Source organism: Bos javanicus, chromosome 24 (assembly GCF_032452875.1).
Source record: "Bos javanicus breed banteng chromosome 24, ARS-OSU_banteng_1.0, whole genome shotgun sequence".
Classification (NCBI taxonomy): domain Eukaryota; kingdom Metazoa; phylum Chordata; class Mammalia; order Artiodactyla; family Bovidae; genus Bos; species Bos javanicus.
In genome coordinates, this window is record NC_083891.1 from 45,602,575 (window position 1) to 45,627,724 (window position 25,150).

Consider the following 25,150-nt stretch of genomic DNA (forward strand, 5'->3'; position numbering starts at 1 on the left):
ATTAGTATTTCTATATTTTACAGCAAGTGGCATTCCTTGCTTTAATGACACATTTCATAAGTCTGCATGGATTCATTGCCCTTGTCCTTTTTAAATATCCATATATTTAAGAGTTAAGTCAAGTAAATAAATTGTGAGTAGCAACTGAGAGGCAGCAGTGGAGAGGTGGAACAAGCACTGAATGTTGAGTCAGAAGACCTGGGGTCCCTCTTGTCTCCAGGGCTCACCAGCTGTATTTCTTAGCCAAGTCACTCAATCTTTTAGAGACTAGTTTTTCTCATCTTTAACACTGAAATGCTATCAATCACAGAGAGTCATTGAAAGGATGAAATAAAATAATGAATCAAAAAGCATTTTATAAACAATAGTCTCAGTAATACTATTATTAACACCAACAGCATACAATAGAATTTGACATCTCCCTGGAGACTTTCATATACTAATAACTTAGTATTTCTTTCTGAAAAGCAGAATTCCATACCAGCAATTCTAACCACATCTTGAGAAGTAAACAATTCAAAGGGGCTTCTAACTTAGGTAAGACTCTGAACCTTTAAGTGTGGAGTCAACCCTGATTATATCTAATGAGGACACTGCAGGGACTCATCATACGTAAATAAGGCTAAAAACACAGGATAACCTTACCTGTCCCAAGATCTCAACGCATGAAGTAAAGAACTGCCTTGTGGGAGGATGACGCTGGGTCTCATCACTGACATAATCCACAACAGTAAAGAAGAGGCTGATGCCAACCTTCTGAACCCCAGGAGTGGGCTGCGACTGGTAGGCATTCACTAGGGCCCTGTGGGAAAACACTGGTAAGGCTACTGGTCTACAGTAAGAGAATTCAGACCCTCGGTGTTTCTCTGATACTCTTCATTTCTCAGGCAATATCCTTAAGAGTCCTGAGAGCCCCACACAAATGTCATTTTAGAAATACTTCACAGGATAGCTTACAACTTGACCCAACAACTTATTGTCAACACACAGAAATGATTTTATGTCCTCCTGGAGTGAGGGTGGGGGGATTAGCCTTTATTAACATTAAGTATTTTCATATGTCAAAGTCAAAGTGTGCTAGTCATTCAGTCATGTCCAGCTCTTTGTGACCCCATGGACTGCAGCCCACCAGGCTCCTCTATCCATGGAATTCTCTACACAAGAATATTGGAATGGATAGCCATTCCCTTCTCCAGAGAATCTACTCAACTCAGGGATCAAACCTGGGTCTCCTGCATTGCAGGCAGATTCTTTATTGCCTGAGCCAACAGGGAAGCCCAACAACTTATTTTCAATATACAGAAATGATTTTATGTCCTCTTGGAGGGAGGAAAATCAGCCTTTATTAACATTAAATATTTTCATAGTTGTATGTAATCCACAATTTTACATCTAATTTTTCCAAATTATCCAATTAATTCAAATATTACTCAATGTTGTATATTACATAAATACATGTTTTTAAAAATAAGAACTTTGATTTCTCTAAATTTTAAAACCTAAAACAATGACTTAGGTTGAAGAAAAAGATTTTTGTATAGAATAAGATCCTAGTATAAAAGATATCTCTTCTAATTCTTACTCTGTTTTGAGTTTCTTTTCTAGAAAAAGAAACAGCAACCTCTTGTTCACCTTATCTCCTCCTCCTTCCCAGACCCTTCCAATCTAACCCACAAAAGGTCTCAATGACCCCATCCACACCACCATCCTAATCTACAGGGGGATTAGCTGCTGGTGAGTCAACTAGGTAATATCCTGGTGGCTTTGAGCTCCAAAAGAAACCACCATGGATGGTCAAATGCAAGCCGGCAACTACACTTGTGAGCCCTGAGCAATTCCACTGCAAACTTTGTTCAATAATCTGAACTAATGATGATGACTTCCTGAGTAAATGTGCCTTTAATATAAAGCTTAAGCACTAAATCTCTCCAGATTAAATTCTAATGTAATGTATCACCTCCTAATTCAAGGGTCAGCAAAATTATTCTATAAAGAGACAGACAGTAAATATTTTATGCTTTATGGGCTATAAATTGTCGTAACATTCAATTCCACCATTGGAACATAAAAGCCATCCACATTAAATAAGTACACGGGCATGGTTACGTCACAATAAAACTTTACTTATAAAAATAGATGGCAGGTCAGATTTGGTCCAAAGGCTGCTAATTTCTATACTAGTTAATTAGTAGGTGACTAGGGGGATAGTAGCACGTATGATTGCTATCAGTAGTAACTAACTAGTATTTTAAATTATAACGCCCTCAAAACTTACGTAATCAAGTTTTCAGCATGCACAGCAGCCTCCACAATATTAAGTGATGGTGGTTTAGCAGCTTCTGCTTGCAACTGCTTCACTTCTTTTCGCAAAACATGAAGCTGTTGGCTTATTGCTTCATTCTTATGCATACCTTCAAACTAAGAAAAATTAAGAGTGGTCAACAGATTTATTTGCCCCTACAGGTTTCTACAGCAGACACTTTATTACAAATATCCTGGGTATTTGATAAAGAGAATATTATTACAACTAATACTGTAACTCAAAATTCTCAATTGAACCTGAGGAGGATGGGGGAAAAAATGTCAAAAAAATAACTAAGAATCTCAAGCTTTTCATGAAGAATCAAACTTGAATTAGTTTGTTGCTGGTTCAGAGCTTTTTTTGGTAGGCTATGTTCTATGCCACTTATGCTTCAATGCTCCAATTCTCATCAAAAATAAATTCAATGGCTTCCACCCCTGGGGCTTTTCTTGAAGCACATCAAGCCCCCTTCTGTGGACCATCCCTCCCCAGAGCTGTAACCCTTCTCTGTTCTTCCGATCCAGAAACATACATAATTTGACACTAGGGCTGCAGGTCTCATCTGCACAAAACCATAAAAACAGGATGACACAAATCTGTTAATAAATCAACTGGAAGAAGAAAAGATATATATTTATAAAAGAAACACCAAAAGTAAGATAAAATATGAGAAATGACCAAATCGGTTGCATGCTGAGGAAGGAGCAATTGATTAATTCAGTGGTTCTTGAAATCTGGTCTTTCATAGAGTTTTACTGGTTCTCAGCAAAGATGTGAAAAATAAGAATTTATTGAGGTTTAAAAAAAAAAACAACTAAAGTTATTTCAATTTTTTAGAACTATCCTATCAAGATGGTAGAGTAGAAGGACGTGCTCATCTTCTCCTGCAAGAACAGCCACTGACAGGAGTATTTTAGAATTCACCAAAAAAAAGATACTCCACGTCAAAGGACAAAAGAGAAGAGGCAATGAGTCGGTAGGAGGGGTGCAATCACATTTAAATCAAACCCCACACCCTCCAGAGACTCTTGGAGGGCACAAATACTTGTGCGCACCAGGACGCAGGGTAAAGGGGCAGTGACCCCCCCCAGACTTAGCCAGACCTGCCTGTGAGTGTTTGAGGGTCCTGTGTGGAGGTGCTGGTCAACAATGGACTGCCACAGGGACTGTGGCACTGTCCACAGGGGCACTGGCAGCAGTAGTTCTGGAAAGCCTGTGTCACATAAGTCCTTCTGGAGGACAACTCCAGCCCTACCATAGAGCCTGGGCCGCCTCAGGCCAAACAACTAACAGGGAGGGAGCACAGCTCCACCCATCAGTAGAAAATTGGATTAAAGATTTACAGAACATGGCCCTGCTCACCATACCAATATTCAGTTTTTCCCACAGCCAGTCCCTCCCATCAGGAAGTTTGCACAAGTCTTATCCTCATCCATCAGAGGGCAGACAGAAGGAGCAAGAACTACAGTCCCATGGCCCCCAGAATGAAAACCACAATCACAGAAAACTAACCAAAATGGTCACATGGATCCAGCCTTGTGTAACTCAATGAAGCTATGAGCCATGCGGGGCAGGGCCACCCAAGATAGATTGGACATGATGGAGAGTTCAGAAAAAGATGGTCTACTGGAGAAGGGATTGGCAAACCACTTCAGTATTCTTGAGAATCCCATGAACATATGAAAGGGCAAAAAGATAAGATAAGATAAGCCATAAGATAAGCCCCCCAGGTCAGCAGGTGTTCAATATGCTACTAGGGTATATTGGAAATCTGGTCCCACCACTTCATGACAAATAGAAGGGGGAATAGTGGAAAAGGTGACAGATTTTCTCTTCTTGAGCTCCAAAATCACCACAGACGGTGACTGTAGCCATGAAATTAGAAGATGCTTACTTCTTGGAATAAAGGCTATGACAAACCTAGGCAGTGTATTAAAAAGGAAAGACATCACTTGCCAACAAAGGTCTGTATAGTCAGCGCTATGGTTTGTCCAGTAGTCATGTACAGATGTGAGAGCTGGACCACAAAGAAGGCTGAGCACCGAAGAACTGATGTTTTCAAATTCTGGTGGTGGAGAAGGCTCTTGAGAGTCCCTCAGACAGCAAGGAGATCAACCAGTCAATTCTAAGGGAAATCAACCCTGAATATTTATTGGAATGACTGGTGTTGAAGCTGAAGTTCCAATTCTTTAGCCACCTGATGCAAAGAGCCGACTCAGAAAAGACCCTGATGCTGGGAAAGATTGAGGGCAGGAGGAAAAGGGGGTGACAGAGGATGACATGGTAGGATGGTATCATTGATTCAATGCACACCAATTTGGGTGAACTCCAGGAGATGGCAAGGGACAGGGAGGCCTGGCGTGCTGCAGTCATGGGGTTGCTAAGAATCAGACATGACTTAGCAACTGAACTACAACAACGCTACTGGGGAAGAGCAGAGAAATAACTAGAAAGAATGAAAGGGTGAGCCGAAGTGGAACTGGTGTCCGGTTGTGGATGATGTGTCTGGTGGTGACAGTGAAGTCCAATGCTGTAAAAATCAGTATCGCATAGAAACCGGAATGTTAGGTCCAAGAATCAAGGTAAACTGGATGTGGTCAAGAAGGCAAAGTCAAGAGTGAACACTGACATTTTAGGAATCAGTGAACTAAAATGGATGCAAACGGACAAATTTAATTTAGATGACCATAATATCTACTATTGTGGGCAAGAATCCCTTGGAAAAAAAGCATAGCCCTTACAAGTCAACAAGAGTCCAGAATGCAGTACTTGGGTGCAATCTCAGAAATGACAAAATGATCTTGGTTCCTTTCCAAGGCAAACAATTCAGCGTCACAGTAATCAAAGTCTACGCCCCAATACTGGTAACTCAGCTGGTAAAGAATCTATTTGCAATGCAGGAGACCCCTGTTCAATTCCTCAGTCAGGAAGATCCACTGGAGAAGGGATATGCTACCCACTCTAGTATTCTTGGGCTTCCCTGGTGGCTCAGCTGGTAAAGAATCTGCCGCAATGCAGGAGACCTGGGTTCATGGGATGATCCCCTGGAGAAGGGAACGGCTTCACTCCAGTATTCTGGCCTGGAGAATTCCATGGACAGAAGAGCATGGAGGGCTACAGTCCATAGGGTCTCAAAGAGTCAGACACGATTGAGTGACTTTCACTTTCCACTTTCACTTTTCATGCCCCAACCCCTACCTAAGGCTGAGAAGCTGAAATTGAACAGTTCTATGAAGACCTTCAAGACCCTCTAGAACTAACATAAAAAATGATACCCTTTTCATCATAGGGATTGGAGTGCAAAAGTAAGAAGTCAAGAGATACCTAAGGCAAGCTTGGCCTTGGAGTACAAAATGAAGCAGGGCAAAGGCTAACAGAGTTCTCTTTGCCAAGAGAACATACTGGCATACACAGACAATACCAGATGGTCAATACTGAAACCAGATTAATTATATTCTTTGTAGCTGAAGATGGAGAAGCTTTATACAGTCAGCAAAAATAAGACCTGGGGCTGACGGTGGCTCAGATCATGACTCCTATTGTAAAATTCAGACTTAAATTGAAGAAAATAGGGAAAACTACTAGGCCATGCAGGTATGACCTAAATCAAATCCCTCATGATTATACAATGGAAGTGACGAATAGATTCAAGGGATTAGATCTCATAGACAGGGTGCCTGAAGAACTACGGACAGAGGTTCATAACACTGTACAGGTGGTGGTGACCAAAACCATCCCAAAGAAAAAGAACTGAAAGACAGCAAAATGGTTGTCTTGAGGAGGCCTTACAAATAGCTGAGAAAAGAAGAGAAGTGAGAGGCAAAGGAGAAAGGAAAAGATATACCCAGCTGAATGCAGTTTCAGAGAATAGCAAGGAGAGATAAGAAAGCATTCCTCAGTGATCAACGCAAAGACATAGAGGAAAACAACAGAATGGGAAACACTAGAAATCTCAAGAACACTAGAGATATCAATGGAACACTTCATGCAAAGATGGGCCCAATAAAGGACAGAAATGGCAAGGACCTAACAGCAGCAGAAGATATTAAGAAAAGGTGGCAAGAATACACAGAAGAACTGTACAAAAAAGGTCTTAATGACCTGGATAACCATGATAGTGTGATCACTCACCTAGAGCCAGATATCCTGCAGTGTGAAGTCAAGTGGGTCTTAGGAAGTACTACTATGAATAAAGCTAGTGGAGTTGACAGAATTCCAGCTGATCTAGTTCAAATTCTAAAAGATGATGCTGTTAAAGTATTGCACTTAATACGCCAGCAAATTTGGAAAACTTAGTGGCCACAGAACTGAAAAAGTCCGTTTTCATCCCAATTTCAAAGAAGGGAAATGCCAAAGAATGCTCGAACTACCACACAACTGCACTCATGTCACATGCTAGCAAGGTAATGCTCAAAATCCATCAAGTCAGGTTTCAGCAGTACATGAACCAAGAAATTCCAGATGTACAAGCTGGATTTAGAAAAGGCAGAGGAACCAGAGATAAAATAACCAACATCCACTGGATCACGGCAAAAGCAAGGGAATTTCAGAGAAACATCTTCTTCTGCTTCACTGACTACACTAAAGCCTCTGACTACATGGATCGCAACAAACTGGAAAAACCTTCAAGACATGGGAATACCAGACCACCTTACCATGCCTCCTAAGAAACCTGTATGCAGCTCAAGAAGCAAGAGTTAGAACCGGACATGTAACAATGGACTGGTTCAAAATTGCGAAATGAGTACATCAAGGCTGTATATTGTCACTCTGCTTACTTAACTTATATGCAGAGTACATCAAGGGAAGTGCCAGGCTGGATGAATCACAAGCTGGAATTCAGACTGCCAGGTGAAATATCAACCTCAGATATGCAGATGATACCACTCTCATGGCAGAAAATGAAAAAGAACTAAAGAGCCTCCTGATGGATGTCAAAGAAGAGAGTGAAAAAGCTGGCTTAAAATTCAACATTCAAAAACTAAGTTATGGTATCTGGTCCCATCACTTCATAGCAAATAGATGGGGAAAAAATGGAAACAACAGCAGATTTTATTTTCTTGGGCTCCAAAATCACTGCAGATGGTGACTGCAGCCATGAAATTAAAAGACACTTGCTCCTTGGAAGAAAAGCTGTGACAAACCTAGACAGTGTATTACAAAGCAGAGAGACATCACTTTGCTGACAAAGGTCGGTATAGTCAAAGCTATGGTTTTTCCAATAGTCATGTACAGATGTGACAGCTGGACCGTAAAAAAGGCTGAGTGCTGAAGAACTGATGTTTTCAAACTACGGTGCTCTAGAGACAAGATTCTTGAGAGTCCCTTGGACTGCAAGGAGATCAAACTAGTCAATCCTAAAGGAAATCAACCCTGAATATTCATTGGAAGGACTGATGCTGAAGTTCCAATACTTTGGCCACCTGATGCAAAGAGCCAACTCATTGGAAAAGACCCTGATACTGGGAAAGACTGAGGGCAGGAGAAGAGGGCAACAAAGGATTAAATGGTTGGATGGCATCACCAACTCAATGAACACAAGCTTGAGCAAACTCAGGGAGATAGTGAAGGACAGGGAAGCCTGGTGTGCTACAGTTCATGGGGTCGCAAATAGCTGGACATGACTTAGTGATTGAGCAACAACAATCCTTTATTTCAGATTATGTCTTTCTTAGTTGAGGGGGTTGTTAATATCCCTTTCTCTAATTAACTGAATGGTGACCTAAGTAATAACTACTTGGTTTGTGCATTTTTAATGTCCTTTTTTGCCTGTGGATAGATGCAGAAAATATCCTAGGCCCAGGTTGCAACCCAAAGACAGAACCAGTGTAGCAGCTGTGGGGACAAGGAGGAGAGAGGGACAGCAAAGAGGAGCTCAGCCAAGTAGGGAGTCAGGGCTGAAGACTGCAATGTAATCGGACTGGGGAGCAAAGCGGCCTGTCTTAGGGAGACCTTTAGAGCTGGTGAGGGAATTGGGACTTATCTTGCAGGCATGGCAGGAAATGCTGAAAAGACCAGAACACTTAGAAGGCAGGAATTTTAAACCCTCCAGTCTCTTTACCTGGTCTTCCCCAATCACATGGGTGAGCAGTAAAGGCTACATTTTCCTTTACATGCACCTTCCCAAACCCAGGCCTCAGCCACCACCACAGTGATATCCCCCCCAGGCTTATTTTCATAAATTCCAGATCGAATGCTCCCAAAGTACAATGGTCCTGCTTGTTTTGCTTTGCATAGCAGCCTAGTGCAGCTCAACTCTAACAGATGATACGTTGACCACCTACTTTTATGATCATAATAACTCTTCCATAAAACTCACCAATGTTGTGTTAAAAATCTTCACAAAACTTTTCAAGGATAAGCTGTTATCATGAATCAAAAGGCAGAAAAGTGCCTCTCCAAGAACATGTAATGATAATCACGATTAATTTTTATTATTGGAGAAACTAAAGATTAAAGAAAGTAAACTGTTTCCAGTAAACCACATAACGAACCGATACAAATATTTTATTTTAAGTCTTTCAAGTAACAGGTCAATCTTTAATAGCCCAAAATGTGTTAAGAATATGTGCAGTTGGCTTTTTGGCAAATCTGTCACCAACTACAATTAGACTGGGTCTTTGAGAGTCACAGCCCTTGGCTGACCTGGAGAGCAAGCAGCCAAAGAGAGGGAAAGAATCTGAGAGGAGGAAGGAAGACAGCAATAATGAAGAGAAGTGGAAAGACAATGAGTAAGAAAGAAGAGAGGCTCACTTAACAGGGAAATGCAGAGAGATGAGACTAAAAGCTCTCTCTGACTCCAACTTTAAGACCACCACTCCATGTTGTAGAAACGACTTAATGCTAAACAGTAAAGAAATTAATTAGTTCAGGAAAGTTCAGACTTCCTCACAGAAACATCCCCAAATTATCGTAATTTCCTAGTTTACCTGTTTTCGTTCATAGCTCCCACCTCTGTTAAAAGTTTTCTTTTCTTACTACACTGGAGGTGAGAGACACTGAATGATCACCAGCTCACAACTACAAGTTGTAGACAAAAAGCAGCATGTTGGAAGCCCTTCCACTTGAGTCATTTTAAGTAGACAAAGAAATCCAAAAGTTGCACGAACATGTGCTTCAGTAAGTTGTTACAATAATGTGAGGCCCTCAGTAGGTCTTTCATTTCCAGAAACGAGCAAATTTTTCACATGATCATAAATCAATCCTGGGTCCAGCGAACATGCCCCACAATACCAAAGTACAACAAAAGGAACCCTATTATAAATCACCCCATTTCCTCAGGGAATATCACTGATTATTAGAGGCTTCTGTTAAGAGAGGCAACCACAGAAGAGGCACGTCCCACTTGCCATAAAATATCTTTGGCTTCTGTATACCCCAAACAAGATATACATAGTTCAAACATCTGCAGACAACTGGAAATTTCCAGGGCTTTCCCTCACAGAAAATTCCATTAAGCAGTAATATATTTTCATGACATAGTTTGAAATCCTTACAAAAGAGCCATTCAAAATTACTCTTAAAATAGATGTTTTAATTTTAAAATTTACACTTGAAATAAAAAATCATTTCCCATGAAATCACTGAAAAACAAGCAATCCTAGCACACTAACACAGAAAGAAAAGGATACTATGTTAATTCAAGTAAGATTTGACTATCATGATCAACTCATCTTCGAAATCACAGCTGAAACAGCTAAAGAAAATGGCCTAGTCATTTCCCAATACTGAATGGAAAAAGCAAAACTCTTGATTCCAACTGAACCACTTACTAGCTGTGTGACTCAGGCAAGTTTCCAAGCCTCTCTGAACCCGCTTCATCTTCCTCATTCTGTGAAGCTCAAGTGAGATAATATAAGCAAAGTCCCTAGCAGTTTACCTGGGATATGAGAGTACCCAAGCAAGGGACAAGAAATACACTGAACCAGGCTGAGAAATAAAGCAATGCACTGAGGTATGACCATCCTTACCACTTTCCAAGACTGAATGCCCAGGAGAAGCCTGTTCACTTAAAAAGGTAAGTGTAGAAGTGTGTGTTGTTAAAGTTGGGATTTTGTAGAAAGCATCAAGCTGGCCAATTAAGCATTAACTTGGCCAAAGGTAAGCAGAATCAAAAGTGACTGCCAATTTCTGGTAGTAAAAAGTTCCAATTTCCATGTCTTCCACAGTCAAATAATGTCTTCAGGGAGACTATTATGAAGAGTTTGTATTCTCTTCATTTCTTCAAACACGTTCTTTCTGTGGCACTGACTGTGTGAGACACTGACAATATAAACATGAAAAAGACAAGATCCTGACCCGCAGCTAACTCAAACTTTATCAACAGCTACAGAAGTAGTAACACAAAACCAGTTATAATACAACCTAGAAAGTGTTGTGCTTGTGGCTTTACTGACTGATTCAGAGGTGCTAAAAGTACCTATCATGTGCCAAGAGCCGTGCTAGGTGGTACAGGCACAGAGACGAGTAATGACAGCAACTCTACTTCCCAAAGAGGTCACAGGCTGTAGGAAAAAGAGCAGGTGACTATGACAGCACTTCTCCCCAAGCTGTGACGAGAGGAAGGAATATCTCAGTCTGACTAGAGGAGTCAAGAAAGATCTCAAGAAAAGATGCTGATTGAACCAAGGAATGAAAGGGTGAGCAGCCCAGATATGAGTCGGGGAGAACAAACAGCAGCACAGGGCTAAGAACAAAAGAATGTGCATGTCACCTTTGCAGAACAGAAAAGGAGCAAGCTGCTAAAAAACAGAAGGTTGAGGGCGTGAGAGAGAGGGTAAATGATGTGCTAGAAAAAGATCAAGAACAGATTATGAAGTGTCCTAAGAGACATAACTCTTTTTAGGTACTAGAGAACCATTATACTGGCGAAGCCAGCGACTCAGTGGTAAAGACACTACCTGCCAATGCAGGAGTGGAGGAGACTCAGGTTCGATCCCTGGGTCGGGAAGACCCCCTGGAGGAGAAAATGGCAACCCACTCCAGTATCCTTGCCTGGAGAATCCCATGAACAGAGGAGTCTGCTGGGCTACAGTCCATGGGGTTGCAAAGAGTTGAACACAAATGAGCAACTGAGCATGCAAGAACCAACACGGGTTTTTAGCCTGGAAATGAGATCAGTTTGAGTTTTAAAAGATGAATGGGGAAAAATGAGCTAGACAGGGAGAAAGACTATGGACAGGAAGGTATATCAGTTCAGGGGAGAAGTGGGCTGACCACAGGGCAATGTCAACAGAAACAAAGAAAGAATACATTCAAAGTTATTTCAAAGGCAGAACCAATATGACTTGGAAAGTGACTAGATGGGAAGTATAGCGGTGGGATTGCAGATGTGAATTCTGATGCCTAGGTCTTCATCTTGGGAGCCCAAGTAAGTGGAATTAGAGAAAAAAATAGGTTTGAAGGATAAAGATGAGATTAGTTTGGGACCTACAGAGTTATCATTGGGACACTGATAGGATGCTAAGTAAGCAAGAAGTCTAGATTTGGAACTCAAGAGAGAATTCTGGACTTGACAAACAGAACAGGAATCATCAACAAAGGGACTAACCTTTTAGGGGTCAGGGACTATTGAGGATCGACTGAATCTATGAACTCTCCAGAAAAAAAATTTTCTATACACTTTCAGGGACTTCACTGACCCACCAAAGACCAGTCACAAATCCTAGATTACGAACTCTAGCACAGACAGAAGACAAAAAGCAGCATATATTGCAGTGAAGAAGGGGATCAGGAGTAGAACCAAGCACAACCAGTAATCCAAGCATTGAGCAGATGAAGAGGAACCCTGGAAGAAACTAAGAAGTGGCTACAGATTCAGGGAGACTAGAAGAGTCTAGAAGAGGCCTCATGACAGCATCACCAGATGCGAGAACGATGTCAAACAGGATCAACACTACTAGTCACAACCATGAAGTGTCCACTGGACACACGTTTGTATAAGGGCTACAGTTTCATGCAATTATATAATCTAACTCCTGTAGGAATACTCTCTCCCAGTGACAGTTTACTGATGAATCCATAAACACTCAGAACTCACTTTCCCTTTTCCTGAAAAACACCTCTCTTTCTACAAACTAAAGTTATCCATTTGTGTAATGGGTGACTTTAGATTCAGGTACAATCTTTAACAAAAAATCAGAGCAAACCTAACAGACTTGCATACATAATCCCCAAACTTCATGGCAGCTAGAGCTTCAATTTTCCTCTACTTCGCTCTCAGCCATAGACAAGGAGCAAAAAATAATTTTATCTTCAATTCCTAGACATTATGACCAGTAAGTACTGCCCAGGACAGCTGTAATTAGCAATTTCTATATAACCTTCCAAAGAAATCCTACTTAAGCCTCAGACTACGAAAGTTGATTGCTGTCTTTACATTTTTAATTTCCCTGGCACATCAGCATCATCAGGCAAAATAATGGCAGAAGTAAACAGTACTGCTGATACTGATATTTCTAGGAGCCATCAGTGGAACTTCCCAAGCTTCTGGATTTTTCCAAATGATGAGATTTCCCAAACTGAAAAATCACAGGGCAACAAGAAAGGTCAGCAGAAAATTAAAATGTGCTTTAAGAAAACTTGGATATTTCTAATGAGGTTATGGCCACAAAACACAACTATTTTTCAAACTCTTCAAGAATCTATAAAATCCCCTCTTTTTTCCTCTATCCTTTCTCATTTTTTTTACTTCTTTCTTCAAGTGATCTTAGCATCTACCAATTTTACTTTTGAAAATAAGCATAAATATTTTTGTGTTGTCTGTAAAAGCAAAATCTAAACCATATTCATTCAATTCTTGTCATATATCATCTTCTTTCTGATCTCCCTTCAATCAAAATTACTTTGAAGGTATTTTAGAAAAGATGTAGCTTTTTATTTCAAAATTAACAAACTAAAGGTTATAAAAGAAATTTCAATTCAAGGGTTCAGATAAATCAAGATTATGATCCTTTTTTCTGAAAAAGAAAAAAGGTCACTGGTAGGCTTAGAGCTAAAGCTCCCAGGTCTGCTGGGTGGTATTTTCCATCGCAAGACTCTGCAAATTAAAAAGAAGTCACACAGTCAGACTTATCTTTGGCTGGGACAGCAAATATTTACAACTCTTCAAAGAGTAAGCTATTAGCCAGAACTGGAAAAACATTTCTTTGTACTTATCTCAACAGTCACTTACAAAAATGCATTTTAGGAGAATTCCCTTCTCTATATAGAATTAACAGCCTGATATAGATGTGTAATTTCAAAATATGGAAAAACACTGTATTTGTAAAAACACAGATTGGTAATAAAAGGTTCCTTTTTCATTACAACGAGATGCATTTTCAGCCTTTTTCCCACCAACTCAAACTCCACCCTCAGCTGGCAAACTTTTCTTCCTGTTTTATTATTTTAGCAAGTGATCCTTCTTAAATACTTCTCTACCTCAGTCTTTCTAAAGCATTAGCAATGGAAGGAATAAACCACACTGAAGCACACACACACAGAAAGAAAAGTAACTCCATAAAGCACCTGGCCAAAGATGTTGTCTCAATATTTAGCAATCTCACATTCCAGGTCAAGTTTCTTAATAGATGCATACAACTATGTTGGAAAAAAAACAAAAATTGAAAGTAATGAAAAATATGACTATAAAACTTATTTCAAAGAAGACATTTCAGAGAAAATAGTCTCCTAGAAGAGACTGATGAAAGCTACATTAGAATTGTTAGGACTGGCACAAAAAGAAGGGACATTTTTGAAAGACAACCAAAAGTCAGAAAAATAAGTCCCCCAACTTGTAAAAGCTAACAAAAAAGAGGAGCCATTTTTATGTGGGTGTAGTCAAGCAGCAGCCAGCGCCCCTCTCCAAGCATTTCTTTCACAGCTCAGGGAATTCTGAATTCACTTGCAGGAACAGCAAGCTGCATTGCCTAAGGAGCATGCACTCTGCCTGGGCCTTCCTGGTTTTGCCCTACACTGGCACCATCACTTTGGGCATGTAACTTAATTGCTCCTTGCCTGTATTTCTTCATCTGAAAAATACAGACAAAAAGAATATCCACCTTTCGGTGTTGTGGTGAGGATAAAATAAGTTATATAAAGTGTTTAGATGGTACCTTGCATAAATTAAGTGCTATGACATGTTGGCTAAAGCTAACCTTCCGTTTGAAGTCTTTACAATGTCACAGACCCAACTTTGGTCTGTTGACAAACTCTGCCCAAGTGATCTGCTTTCCACGCGGCCCTCCTACCTCTGTCTTCAGTGACTCCCCACTATCTGCAGCAAACATCTTTACTTGGGAAGATCCCAGGTGATGATCCTTTCCAATGTGAGCTCCAACCTTCCCAACGTGAATTCCTATCACTACTCCCCAAGACAACTGAAACAGACGGATCGAGCCACTGACCCCTAGATAGTGACTCCATTCCCACATTCTTCTCACTGAATCCAAACTATCATCACCAAAATCTTTTAAAATCCAGCTGGAGCCCCTCTCTCTTAGAATCATCTCAACGATTCCACTTTTCTTTTCATTTCTGTCTGTCTGTCCTGGAAGACTCATCAGCACTTATGGAAGTAAGTGATCAGCTTTGTGTGTAGCTTGGTGCTGTACTAAATCGCTTCAGTCATGTCCAACTCTTTGTGATCACACAGACTGTGGCCCGCCAGGCTCCTCTGTCCAAGAGATTCTCTAGGCAAGAATACTAGAGTGGGTTGCCATGCTCTTCTCCAGGGGACATTCCAATACGGGCAGCTTCACTCTCCCCAAAACTATTAAATGTGGGACATGGATGATGTACTAAATATTTCTTTCAGTCTTTTTCAATGATATGCCAATATTAGGAACTCAAATGAAATTCTCTGAACTATGAGGAAACTCAATCTTACTTGAACTGTTACAACTGCTGCTCCTTGGCACTTTTTACCACTACTGCCTCTGCACTCCAAATGTAGTGTGGTCTGTTCTTCTCGATTAACATACTGCTTGGGCATTGTGTCCAACAGTTCACTATCCAGCGCAACCTGCTGAGATTCCCGAAGAGCTGCAGTTCTGAAAGACATCATCAGGAGAAGTTATTTTAAAAGTCTTAGGAAAAACTTTATGATGAGTGATAAAGGCTTCCAGTCACTCCCAGCCTGCATCAGTGAACAATAACACACAAGAATCTCACAGTAACAAGAGACCAAAAGTGTGTGCTAAGACTTACCCAAACCTTCTCCCTGGCAGTCACTGGTCAACAAGACAGTTAAGAAAGGAAAGAAAAGTATAACAACTTTTTGGCTAGAAACAAAGCTCCATTTAAAATTTGTGTTATATCAACAATGTTTTTTTTTTTAAATGAACCCTTAAGTACACAAGAACAAATGAGAATTTCGTGCTAATTTAATCATCCTAAGGGGGAACCTTTTTTCTAAGTACCAGTGACTTCTTAGGGGCTTCCCTGGAAGGTCAGTGGTAAAGAATCCACCTGCCAATGCAAGAGATACAGGTTCAAGCCCTGGGTCAGGAAGATCCCCTAGAGAAAGAAATGGCAACCCACTCCAGTATTCTCCCCTGGGACATCACATGGACAGAGAGCCATGGGGTCGCAAGAGAGCCAGACACAATTCAGTGACTGGGCACACACATAGCGACTTCTTAGGCATCAGGGACTCAAACCGACGTGTGGAGACCAGATAAGCTAGTTCAACACTGTCCTAACTGTATTATCTCAGTAATCTGCAAGGAGCCTGTGCAGTGTGGTGCAAACAACACACACGACACGAATAAACCAAAAACAGGCCCAATAATAGATGGATGCCTATGAGTTTTGCAAAGACAAACTCTTTCACTTTGTAAGTAAAACACACACAATCCTCCTCACATGATCACAAGCTAGAATCAAAACAAACAGCTCATCATTCTGTAGCCACCATGAACTCAGAATATTAAATGAGTATTTCCTGCCCTTCCATCAAGTATCTATGTAATTTTTAAAAGAATTCGGACATTTAGAGAGCAAAGCAGTGACAAAAGAAAATAAATCTCATTCTGTTCCCTTTGAACATCGTCTTTCCAATATTATATGGTTTCCTCAGGAGAAGCCTAAGAAAAAATTTAGCTGGCGCTACTGACACAGGAAATGCCACAAGAAACACGTACAATTTATAGAGTACATGAAAACCCACATAATTTCCATGTGAAATTAAAAGATTTTTCACAACTTGGTTAACTAAGATAACCATCTGAGCCAGTCTGGTCAAATTACCCTCGTGGTGAGAAGGCTAAGGAGGAAGCCCTTGGAGGTACTACTCATCAGGATGCACAGCAGGAAGCGCACACCCACGATCCCGGGCAGCGTGTGCTCTTACCTCGCCTGCTGTTGCAGCAGATTCAGGTCTGTGCGCACCAGCTCGGTGGCATCCTTCTGACTCAGGAGCATGGCTGAGGAGATAACTGGCACAGGAGGCCTCATCAGGTGCAGAACAAGAGGAGGCCGGGGGTCCTCATGCTTCCGCAGGTTACTTAAAACTCTTTCTTTAGCTGAAAAAAAATTGTCATTTTGCTGACTAATGGCTTCTACTAGGTCATAATGTACCACATAATTACATAGTCTGCTACCTTCATAAAGAATGCTAAAGATCTGAAGAATAGCTCTTTACATCACCAGAGACCTAAATGAATAAAATTATCTTTTGTTATTTGCAAGTTCTGAGGGATCACCCACTGGCCTAATAATATTCTACTAGGAACTGGAAACTTGGGAGCACGTGGGATGATTAAATAGAATTACTATCCTCAAAAAGTCTTGATGATAGTTACAGAGCTACAGGTCACAACCTTAAATTAGTACCCTAGACAGCTTTGCAGGACATGCTAAGGTGTTTGGACTTGACACCCGTGCAAAAGGGATCTAGTAAATGACTCTAAGCAAGGCTTAGAAAGATGGTGGCTATCATCTGGAGAGTAGAATGGGGAAATGGGGCAGGTAGCCCAGTTAAGAGTTTAATGCAACCACAAGAAATAAACGAGAAAGAGGGATGGGCATTATGGAATGAAGCTGAGTGAAAAGTACCATATTAGACCAAGGTTTGATTAGGGGGGCTGAAAACAGTAGAGTTAAATTGAATGAAGACATGCGCATAACCTCCTATAGAACTTAATAATAGTCATATAGTCATTCATGAGCATCCCTTGTGGCTTAGGTGGTAAAGAACCCACCTGCAATGCAGGAGACCTGGGTTCAATCCCTGGGGTTGGGAACATTCCCTGGAGAAGGGAACAGCTGCCCACTCTAGCATTCTGGCCTGGGAAATTCCATGGACTGTCCATGGGGTCACAAACAGTCGGACACGACTGAACGACTTTCACTAAATAGTCATTCATTCATTCACTCAAAAACTGATTTATGAGTCCAAATAAGAAGTCAGGCACCACACAAGAAAAATAAAGGTAAATCAAGGTAAATCTGCATCATGCAACTTTGCACTAGATTGCACATGGTCTCATACTGATCAATCCAACTTAAATGTTTACATTTCTGTACTCAGTAGAGAGTTGAAACACAGTAGGTGTCTAATAAATTCCTATCTTCCCTTTTTCTTCACTACACTATCCACATACCACATCGCTCATGAAGAATGTGAAGAAAAATGCTGCCATGTAATATAATAGAGGCCAGGAAAGGTCAAGGGAATTTCAAGTCAGTAAGTCAACAAAGTACTTAAGGGACTACTCTGAACTTCCGATTTCATTCCAGATATAGCATTCAATTTTCTATTCTTGTTAAGAAAAATTAAAGAAAATTTAATAGCCATGACTTTACTTGGCATAAGAAAACTTGTATTGTTTGTAATCCAAACAAATGGAACCTAACATTCCAAACAGGTCAAGGTCAGGACTGTCCCTTATAGCTGGGGTTTTTCCACTAGAACTACCAATCTATGCACAGAATGTAATAAGGCGGGATATTCACCACTGGCTAAGATTCCTATGTTCAAATTTCTTTCAAGCAACATTAGCTCATAATTCTAAAGGAAAATGGGAGTGGGGAGGTGGAGAGGATCTCTTCCCATCCTGATATAACTTACTATGAAAGAAAAATCAAGAATGATACTTTAAATACAAAATAAAAGAAACAAAAATTCAGACCATATTTAACTATAATCACAACTCTGGACCACAACTGACAAAGTTATGAAGCCGACAAATTTGAGAAAAAGAAGTTGGTGTCACAAGTATACAATAAACTATGACATGCTACTGAAATTTTTCCTATAATCACAATCACAAGTTCAATCATTTGATATAATCATTACCTAATCTGCTCTCACCTGAGAAAAACCTGAAACTTACTGTTTACAAATCTAGGTCTTACTTTTATTTAGAACTGCAACCTGTTCTGATTGCCAGAAATAAAATAAGGTAAATGGTGAAGAGCAGGGTCTCTGAAGCCTGCTCTTCAAAGCCCCAGCTTTGTCACTTGGGCAAGTTACATAACTACTCTAACACCTCAGGCTCCTTGCCGGCTCAATGGAGATAACCCTCACAGGGTTGTTGGGAAGACTGAGTTAATGCATACAAAGACAGTGCTTAGAACAAATTAAGGGCTTGATAAATTACTAGCTTACCTTTGGAAAAACAATCAGCCTTTTAGGGCAGGGTTAAGGCAAAGTGAAAACACAACGGATGGGAGGGCATGAACAGACACATATTCAACAGCTTCCAGATCTATAAACATAACTCTTCCTCTCATTTAACAAACTTTCAGGACTAAAAATGAGAACTGATATGGCTGGGTTGAGGACAACTTTTACACTTTGCCCTATACCTTCCTAAACTGTTTAATTTTTCCCAGTGGGCTCATATAATTTTTATCATCCAAACCAAAAAAAAAGCCTCTTATTTCAGGGAAAATGGAGGGAGAAAGATGTTGGAGAGAAAAATTTTAATCTTAGGTAAGATTGCTCTGCACCTTCATTTACAGATGAGTGAACTAAAAGCCAAGAGATGTATTTTTTTCTGATCACACAGCTGGTTAGTGGCAGAGTTGGATCAAGAAGTTATTTTTACCTTTCTCTGAATCACCTCAGTGTTCTATTACACTACATATTACAATATTTTGTTCAATAATTATATATATCCTACATTTAAAAAATATATTCAGTAATTTAAATGATTAAGTGACTCCAAATATTATTTTCTCCTTTTTTTTAATAAAGTATGTCGTCAACTTTGCAGGTTAAATGAGTTTTCGTGGCCTAGAATAGAAAACTAACAATTTATAAAACTGTTTCTCTAGAAAAATGCATTGTGAGAAACAGTTAATTTAGAAACTCTGGGAATATGATCCATCTTAACCATCTGTATGGTTAAGAGTTTCAGATACACAGAAAAAGAGTTTATGAAAGAAAAAGACAGACTGCTCAATTTTAAAACTGTAAACCGCAAATAATTAAATTCTAGGTTGTACTTCAAATGTTCTAAGCTAACTGAAATGTCTTTTTAAAGCATCATGGAGAACACATATCACAAACTACTTAATCACTTTCCCAATATCGATTTACAGGAAATACAGGATACAAAAAAAAAAACTGTTAAATTATACCACAAAGGTATAATCAGCAAAATCTAGACTCTGGGGAAACTCCATGGACGGTAGCACGCCATGTGTCTCAGTTTGGGCCAATGAGATGTAACTGGAAAGTGTATGGGGAGCTTCTTGAAAGAGTCCTTAAAAGAGGGAGACTTCCCTGCCCGCTGAATGGAACGCAAAATGACAGCCTAAGCAGCCGTCTTGAACCACATGCGATGTCTGACGTTAGAACACTGAGACAGAAAGACAGAGGGAGCAGGGGTCCCTGAAGGCTTTCAGGTCATAAAGCTACTGCTCTGAACTGCTTGCCTCCAGACTTCTTTGACATAAACAAAACAAGCCCCTATCTTATTTGTGCCCTCACTGTTTTTGGAGTTTCTCTCATTCATAGCGTAACCTAACCCTAAGTAGTAGACAAGTTAACAATGAATTCCTAAAAAATAAATAGCAGTTCTCACTGAGGGATACACTATATGAATGTTAACACTTAATGGCTCTGATTCACACTCACTCATTCATTCACCCATTGCTTCACTCATTCAAACGGTCTGCACTCACTCATACAACTCACCCAACAAAGGATCAGTGAAGTCCAGCTGAACTGATGAACTGCAGGGTGCAGAATGGGACTCAAGCTTGGCCTGTGTCCACAGACCAACGGTTTCCTGAAACTCGTAATGGACGCGCTCCATGTTCAAATACTCCATCCACAGGTCCTAAAACGGAACCATAAGACTTTAACTTTCAGGGATGAATCATATATTCACATATAAAACTATATATTTAACTCTAAAGTGAATCCATAAGTTTCAACATGAGGTGGTCCATTCCAGGTTCTCCAAGCATTAGGATGAATCACATTTAAAATGGGCATTCTGGAGAATTCCCTGGCATGGCAGTCCAGTGGTGAGGACTTATGCTTTCACTGCCAAGGGCCTGGGTTCACTCCCCGGTCGAGGAACTAAGATGCCAGAAGCCAAGTAATGCAGTCAAATAAATAAATAAAATGGACACTCTAACAGTCTAAGGAATCTCAAAACTTTTTGATTATATACCACAGTTAGAAAAAGTAATTTCAACAGCCCTGCTAAACATTTACTGTTGATAGAGGCTGACAATTAGAGAAGAATACTGAGAATTAACAATGGGTTAATTCTGCACTCAAAAGATTTCAGGACACCATGATCACTTACGTATTTTTCCTATTTCTCTGGCCCTACAATCTCAGCCTTGTTTCTCCATGTCTTAAATGTTCCTTTTCAGAATTCCATGCTGAGTTCTCTTCTTAATCCAAATACTCTATTACCATTACACCCACGTCTCCTACTGCCCCACTCCTGAACTACAGACAACTTTATATCCCGTCCCCACCAATTCCTGAATATGAGTTCTCCTTGAAGCCCCTCAGGCACTTTCTCTTCCAGTTTTGTAAAGATCATCTTTAGCTGCCCAAGCTACATATTTGGAAGTCCGTGTATACCTTATCTACCCTACAAGTATATCAATCCTAACCAGAGAATCCTATTGATTCTACTAATGAATTGTTCTATATATTTTTAATTCATCCACTTATTTAACCACTCCAGCTATTTCAACATCTCTCCAAACAAAGACTTCCTGCTGAAAACTTTCTGCCACTCCACATCACCATGCTATCCTTTCAACTTGACAAACTCCCATTTGTCCTTTAGGGCTCAGTTCAAGGTCACACTCCAGTCTCAGTCTGAATCAGGTACCATTCCTCCACCTTTGCATATGAAACAGCACCCTGCACATTTCACTCCCACAGTCTTTATCACCAGATGTAATAATTATTTAGTCCCCCATTTGACAGTAAGAATCTTGAAGGCAGAGACTGCATCACTTTTTATATTTTTGGTATAGGTGACTGACGCCTCAAAGGTATCCAATAGATACTCATGGAAGTAAGAGAAGGAAAGAAGAAAGAAGAGAGAGGAAGGAAAGAAAGAAAACAGAAGAAAGTCAGACACCTAGTGGAGATGAAATAGTACATACAACGTGGAAACAGCTAGGTTTAAAGACACAGTCTATCAAGTCTCTCAAGTCTTAGGGGATCCTAAATCCTATCCAAGGTTGGGGGTCAAGGGCCAGTAGAGTTCAGTCCCTAGAAAAAATAAACTGGAACAGGAGAGATACATCTCTACACACACACACACACAAACATACACACGTAGAGCTACAGAAGCTCAGAAAAAAATCAGAAGTTTTGACCTAGGAAAGACAACAGACCTCTTTGTTTGAGAAAAGATTAGAACATGTGAAGACGAGAATTGAGCACATCCAAAAGGGCAGCCAAAACTGACAGCTACAAGTCAGCCTCTTCAAGGGTGAGCGCCTCGCTTTCTCCATGCTATTAACTTTCTATATGCATGAGTCTTAACAAATCCTTACACTGAACTTTTTATGGGAGTAGAGATGACTGCTTAAAAGTGTTCAGATGCTGACAATTTAAAACAAGGAAGAATATAGTCAGAAAAAGGCTGTGTTTATGAGGCTGCAGACGGTCCAAGAATGAACTTCAGTCCTTCACATGATGCCAGAGCGGGGCCGGATATTCAAAAGGGGATATCCCAGGGACTTCCCTAGTGCTGCAGTGGCTGAACTGCATTGGAAGAATCCATCTTCCAATGCAGGGGATACAGGTTCAATGCCTACGTGGGGAAGTAGGATTCCACATGCCATGGGCCAACTAAGTCTGAGCGCCACAACTACTAAGCCCACATGCTCTGGAGCACCCATGTCACAGCTAGAGAGAAGCTCATGAGCCACAAGGAAAGATCCAGCATGACGCAAGTGAGATTCTGTGTGCCGCAACTAAGACCCAACACAGCCAAAAATGAAACAAATAAAATATAAAGGAAAGAAAGATTGATGTCAAGCTTCTGACTTCTGGGCATCTCTCTGCCATCTTTTTGGGGCACCTGTGCCATTTGGTTTTTGATTTCTGGGCATCTCTTTGCAGTTTGCTCTATTTAAAATGTGACTGCCAGCTGGTGAGGTTTTGGTTTGGCTTGGTTACTTTAGTTTGAGCATGCAGACATCTGGTACTAACTGCTGGAGCTAAAATGGACAGCATTTCCTCTAAGGTTCCACCCTGGGTGGGAGCTCCTTGGGAGATTTTAAATGACTGGTCGACCTATATCTATGATCCAATGACAAAGAAATATGGCCTAAAAACAGGTCTCTCACAGTTTGATCTTCATTACCACAGGATGAGAAAATGCAGTAGGGTTCCCACATGTCCAGGACTTTCTCCTATAATCCAAAAGCCTGGACTGATCAAAATAAGACCCCATCTCCTCAGAGGGACAATCCCTGATGACACATTTTATCAGCCAATGTGTGACCCCATAGACGGCAGCCCACCAGGCTCCCCGTCCCTGGGATTCTCCAGGCAAGAACACTGGAGTGGGTTGCCATTTCCTTCTCTAACGCATGAAAGTGAAGTCACTCAGTCGTGTCAGACACCTAGCGACCCCATGGACTGCAGCCTATCAGGGCAAATTTGACCACTACCTGGTCTAAATTTTAGGTATGACCACAGACAAAGAAAAGTGACTTTTTGACCGTGTGCCCACAACATCCTTTAGACTTTGGACACAACTGGTTAAAATTTGTTTTCAAATTGCAAAATTTGCTATTTCTGCATGTGCAATTAGAGAAAGCTAGTTTGTTAAAGTACTTTCCCCCCACCCCCAGAATTCTGACCCTGAAGGAGTAAGTCCTACTAGGAGAACATGAGTTTCTTTCTCTTCCCTGTGCCTTGAGACCATGGCTCTCAGGAACACTTACCTAGACCACCTCTAATTCCTGAAACTGAATTTAAAAAAAAAAAAAAAAGAATCCTTTTAAATTTTTTCTTACTCCAACTGTCATTTATAAACTAGTGAGTTTTCTATTGTGATACCTGATTCATGACTAAGTTTAGAAAACAAAGCTATGAGATCTCTCATTGTGTCTGTGTGAATATATGTATGTCTCAGATGTGTTTTTGTCTTTGGATATTGTTGCTGAGGTTAATTTGTAAATGAACTGGATATTTAATTGGCTTAAAGAAAAGCAGATACTTAAAAATCAAACAATTCTAAGCACAAGAGAAATTTAAATGGATTTCAGATTCATGTAAACTGGGAAATATTAAATTAATATTAAATTAAGTTAGTATTAATTAAATCAGTATTAAATTAGTACTTGGTATTGTTTGTTGATACATATGTGTCACTATTTACAGTGACCAACTGAGACCTCCTTGGTAAATAGCAGGGCTCACATAGGATAATACCAGGAAGCCCTTCCCTATTGCCTCAGGCCCTGCCTGCAGCAGAATGTTGGTTGGGATTTTCCCTTTTGGACTAGCCTTGTTACGGATGATCAGAGCTCTGCTCCATCCTTCAGCCTCCCCAACCCCAGGGTGTTTTTACAAAACTGGGAGAGCTCCAACTGTGGCCCCAGGAAAAGGAATTGGTATTTCTCTCCCCTGTGCTCTGGCCTCAGGAGAGAAAAAAAATAAGTAGGGAATGGGGGAAAAAAACCTTTTAAAATCATGCAGAAAAACTGAGATTTATGTAAAAGCTAACCTGTAAATGAACTATATTTAACTTACTTGAAAGTAAGTGCTTACAAATTAAATCTAAATACACAGAAAACTGGCCAAGATAAATTTTAGAACCCATGATCCAAGAAATACTCAGTACTGAATTGAGTGAGTGAAGTTGCTCAGTCGTGTCCGACTCTGCGATCCTGTGGACTGTAGCCTACCAGGCTCCTCCATCCAACGGACTCTCCAGGCAAGAATACTGGAGTGGGTTGCCATTTCCTTCTCCAGGGGATCTTTCCCACCCAGGGATCGAACTCCGGTCTCCCGCACTGTAGGCAGACGCTTTACCCTCTGAGCCACCATTAGTATCTGCTATTGGAGGTGGCTCAAGCTTGCTGGTTTGATTAATATGATTAATATAGACATTTAGAGCTATAGACATTAGCTTTGTTTGTAGTAATGCTTCCTAAGGCCCACTTGACTTCACACTTCAGGATGTCTGGCTCTAGGTGAGTGATCACCCCCTCATGGTTATCCGGGACATTAAGACCTTTTTTGTATAGTTCTCCTGTGTATCCTTGCCACCTCTTAATATCTTCTGCTTCTGTTAGGTCCATACCATTTCTGTCCTTTATTGTGCCCATCTTTGCAAGAAATGTTTCCTTGGTATCTCTAATTTTCTTGAAAGATCTCTATAGTCTTTCCCATTCTATTGTTCTCCTCTATTTCTTTGC

General features: G+C 40.5%; 1 protein-coding gene across 4 annotated transcripts in view; it reads right to left on the bottom strand.

Annotated features, from left to right (window-relative positions):
- Positions 1-25,150, bottom strand: part of EPG5 (ectopic P-granules 5 autophagy tethering factor) — a 131,532-nt gene that overhangs the window by 43,125 nt on the left and 63,257 nt on the right. For all 4 annotated transcript variants that reach the window (XR_009733305.1, XM_061400058.1, XM_061400057.1 and 1 more), the window contains exons 25-29: positions 20,430-20,574; positions 16,635-16,806; positions 15,171-15,333; positions 2,276-2,418; positions 646-802 (exon numbers count right to left, since the gene is read on the bottom strand). Coding sequence is in view for 3 of the 4 variants with exons in the window: in XM_061400058.1 (XP_061256042.1) it covers positions 646-802; positions 2,276-2,418; positions 15,171-15,333; positions 16,635-16,806; positions 20,430-20,574 (780 nt within the window). In the remaining variant the exon portion in view is untranslated. The remainder of the gene's footprint in view (positions 1-645; positions 803-2,275; positions 2,419-15,170; positions 15,334-16,634; positions 16,807-20,429; positions 20,575-25,150) is intronic.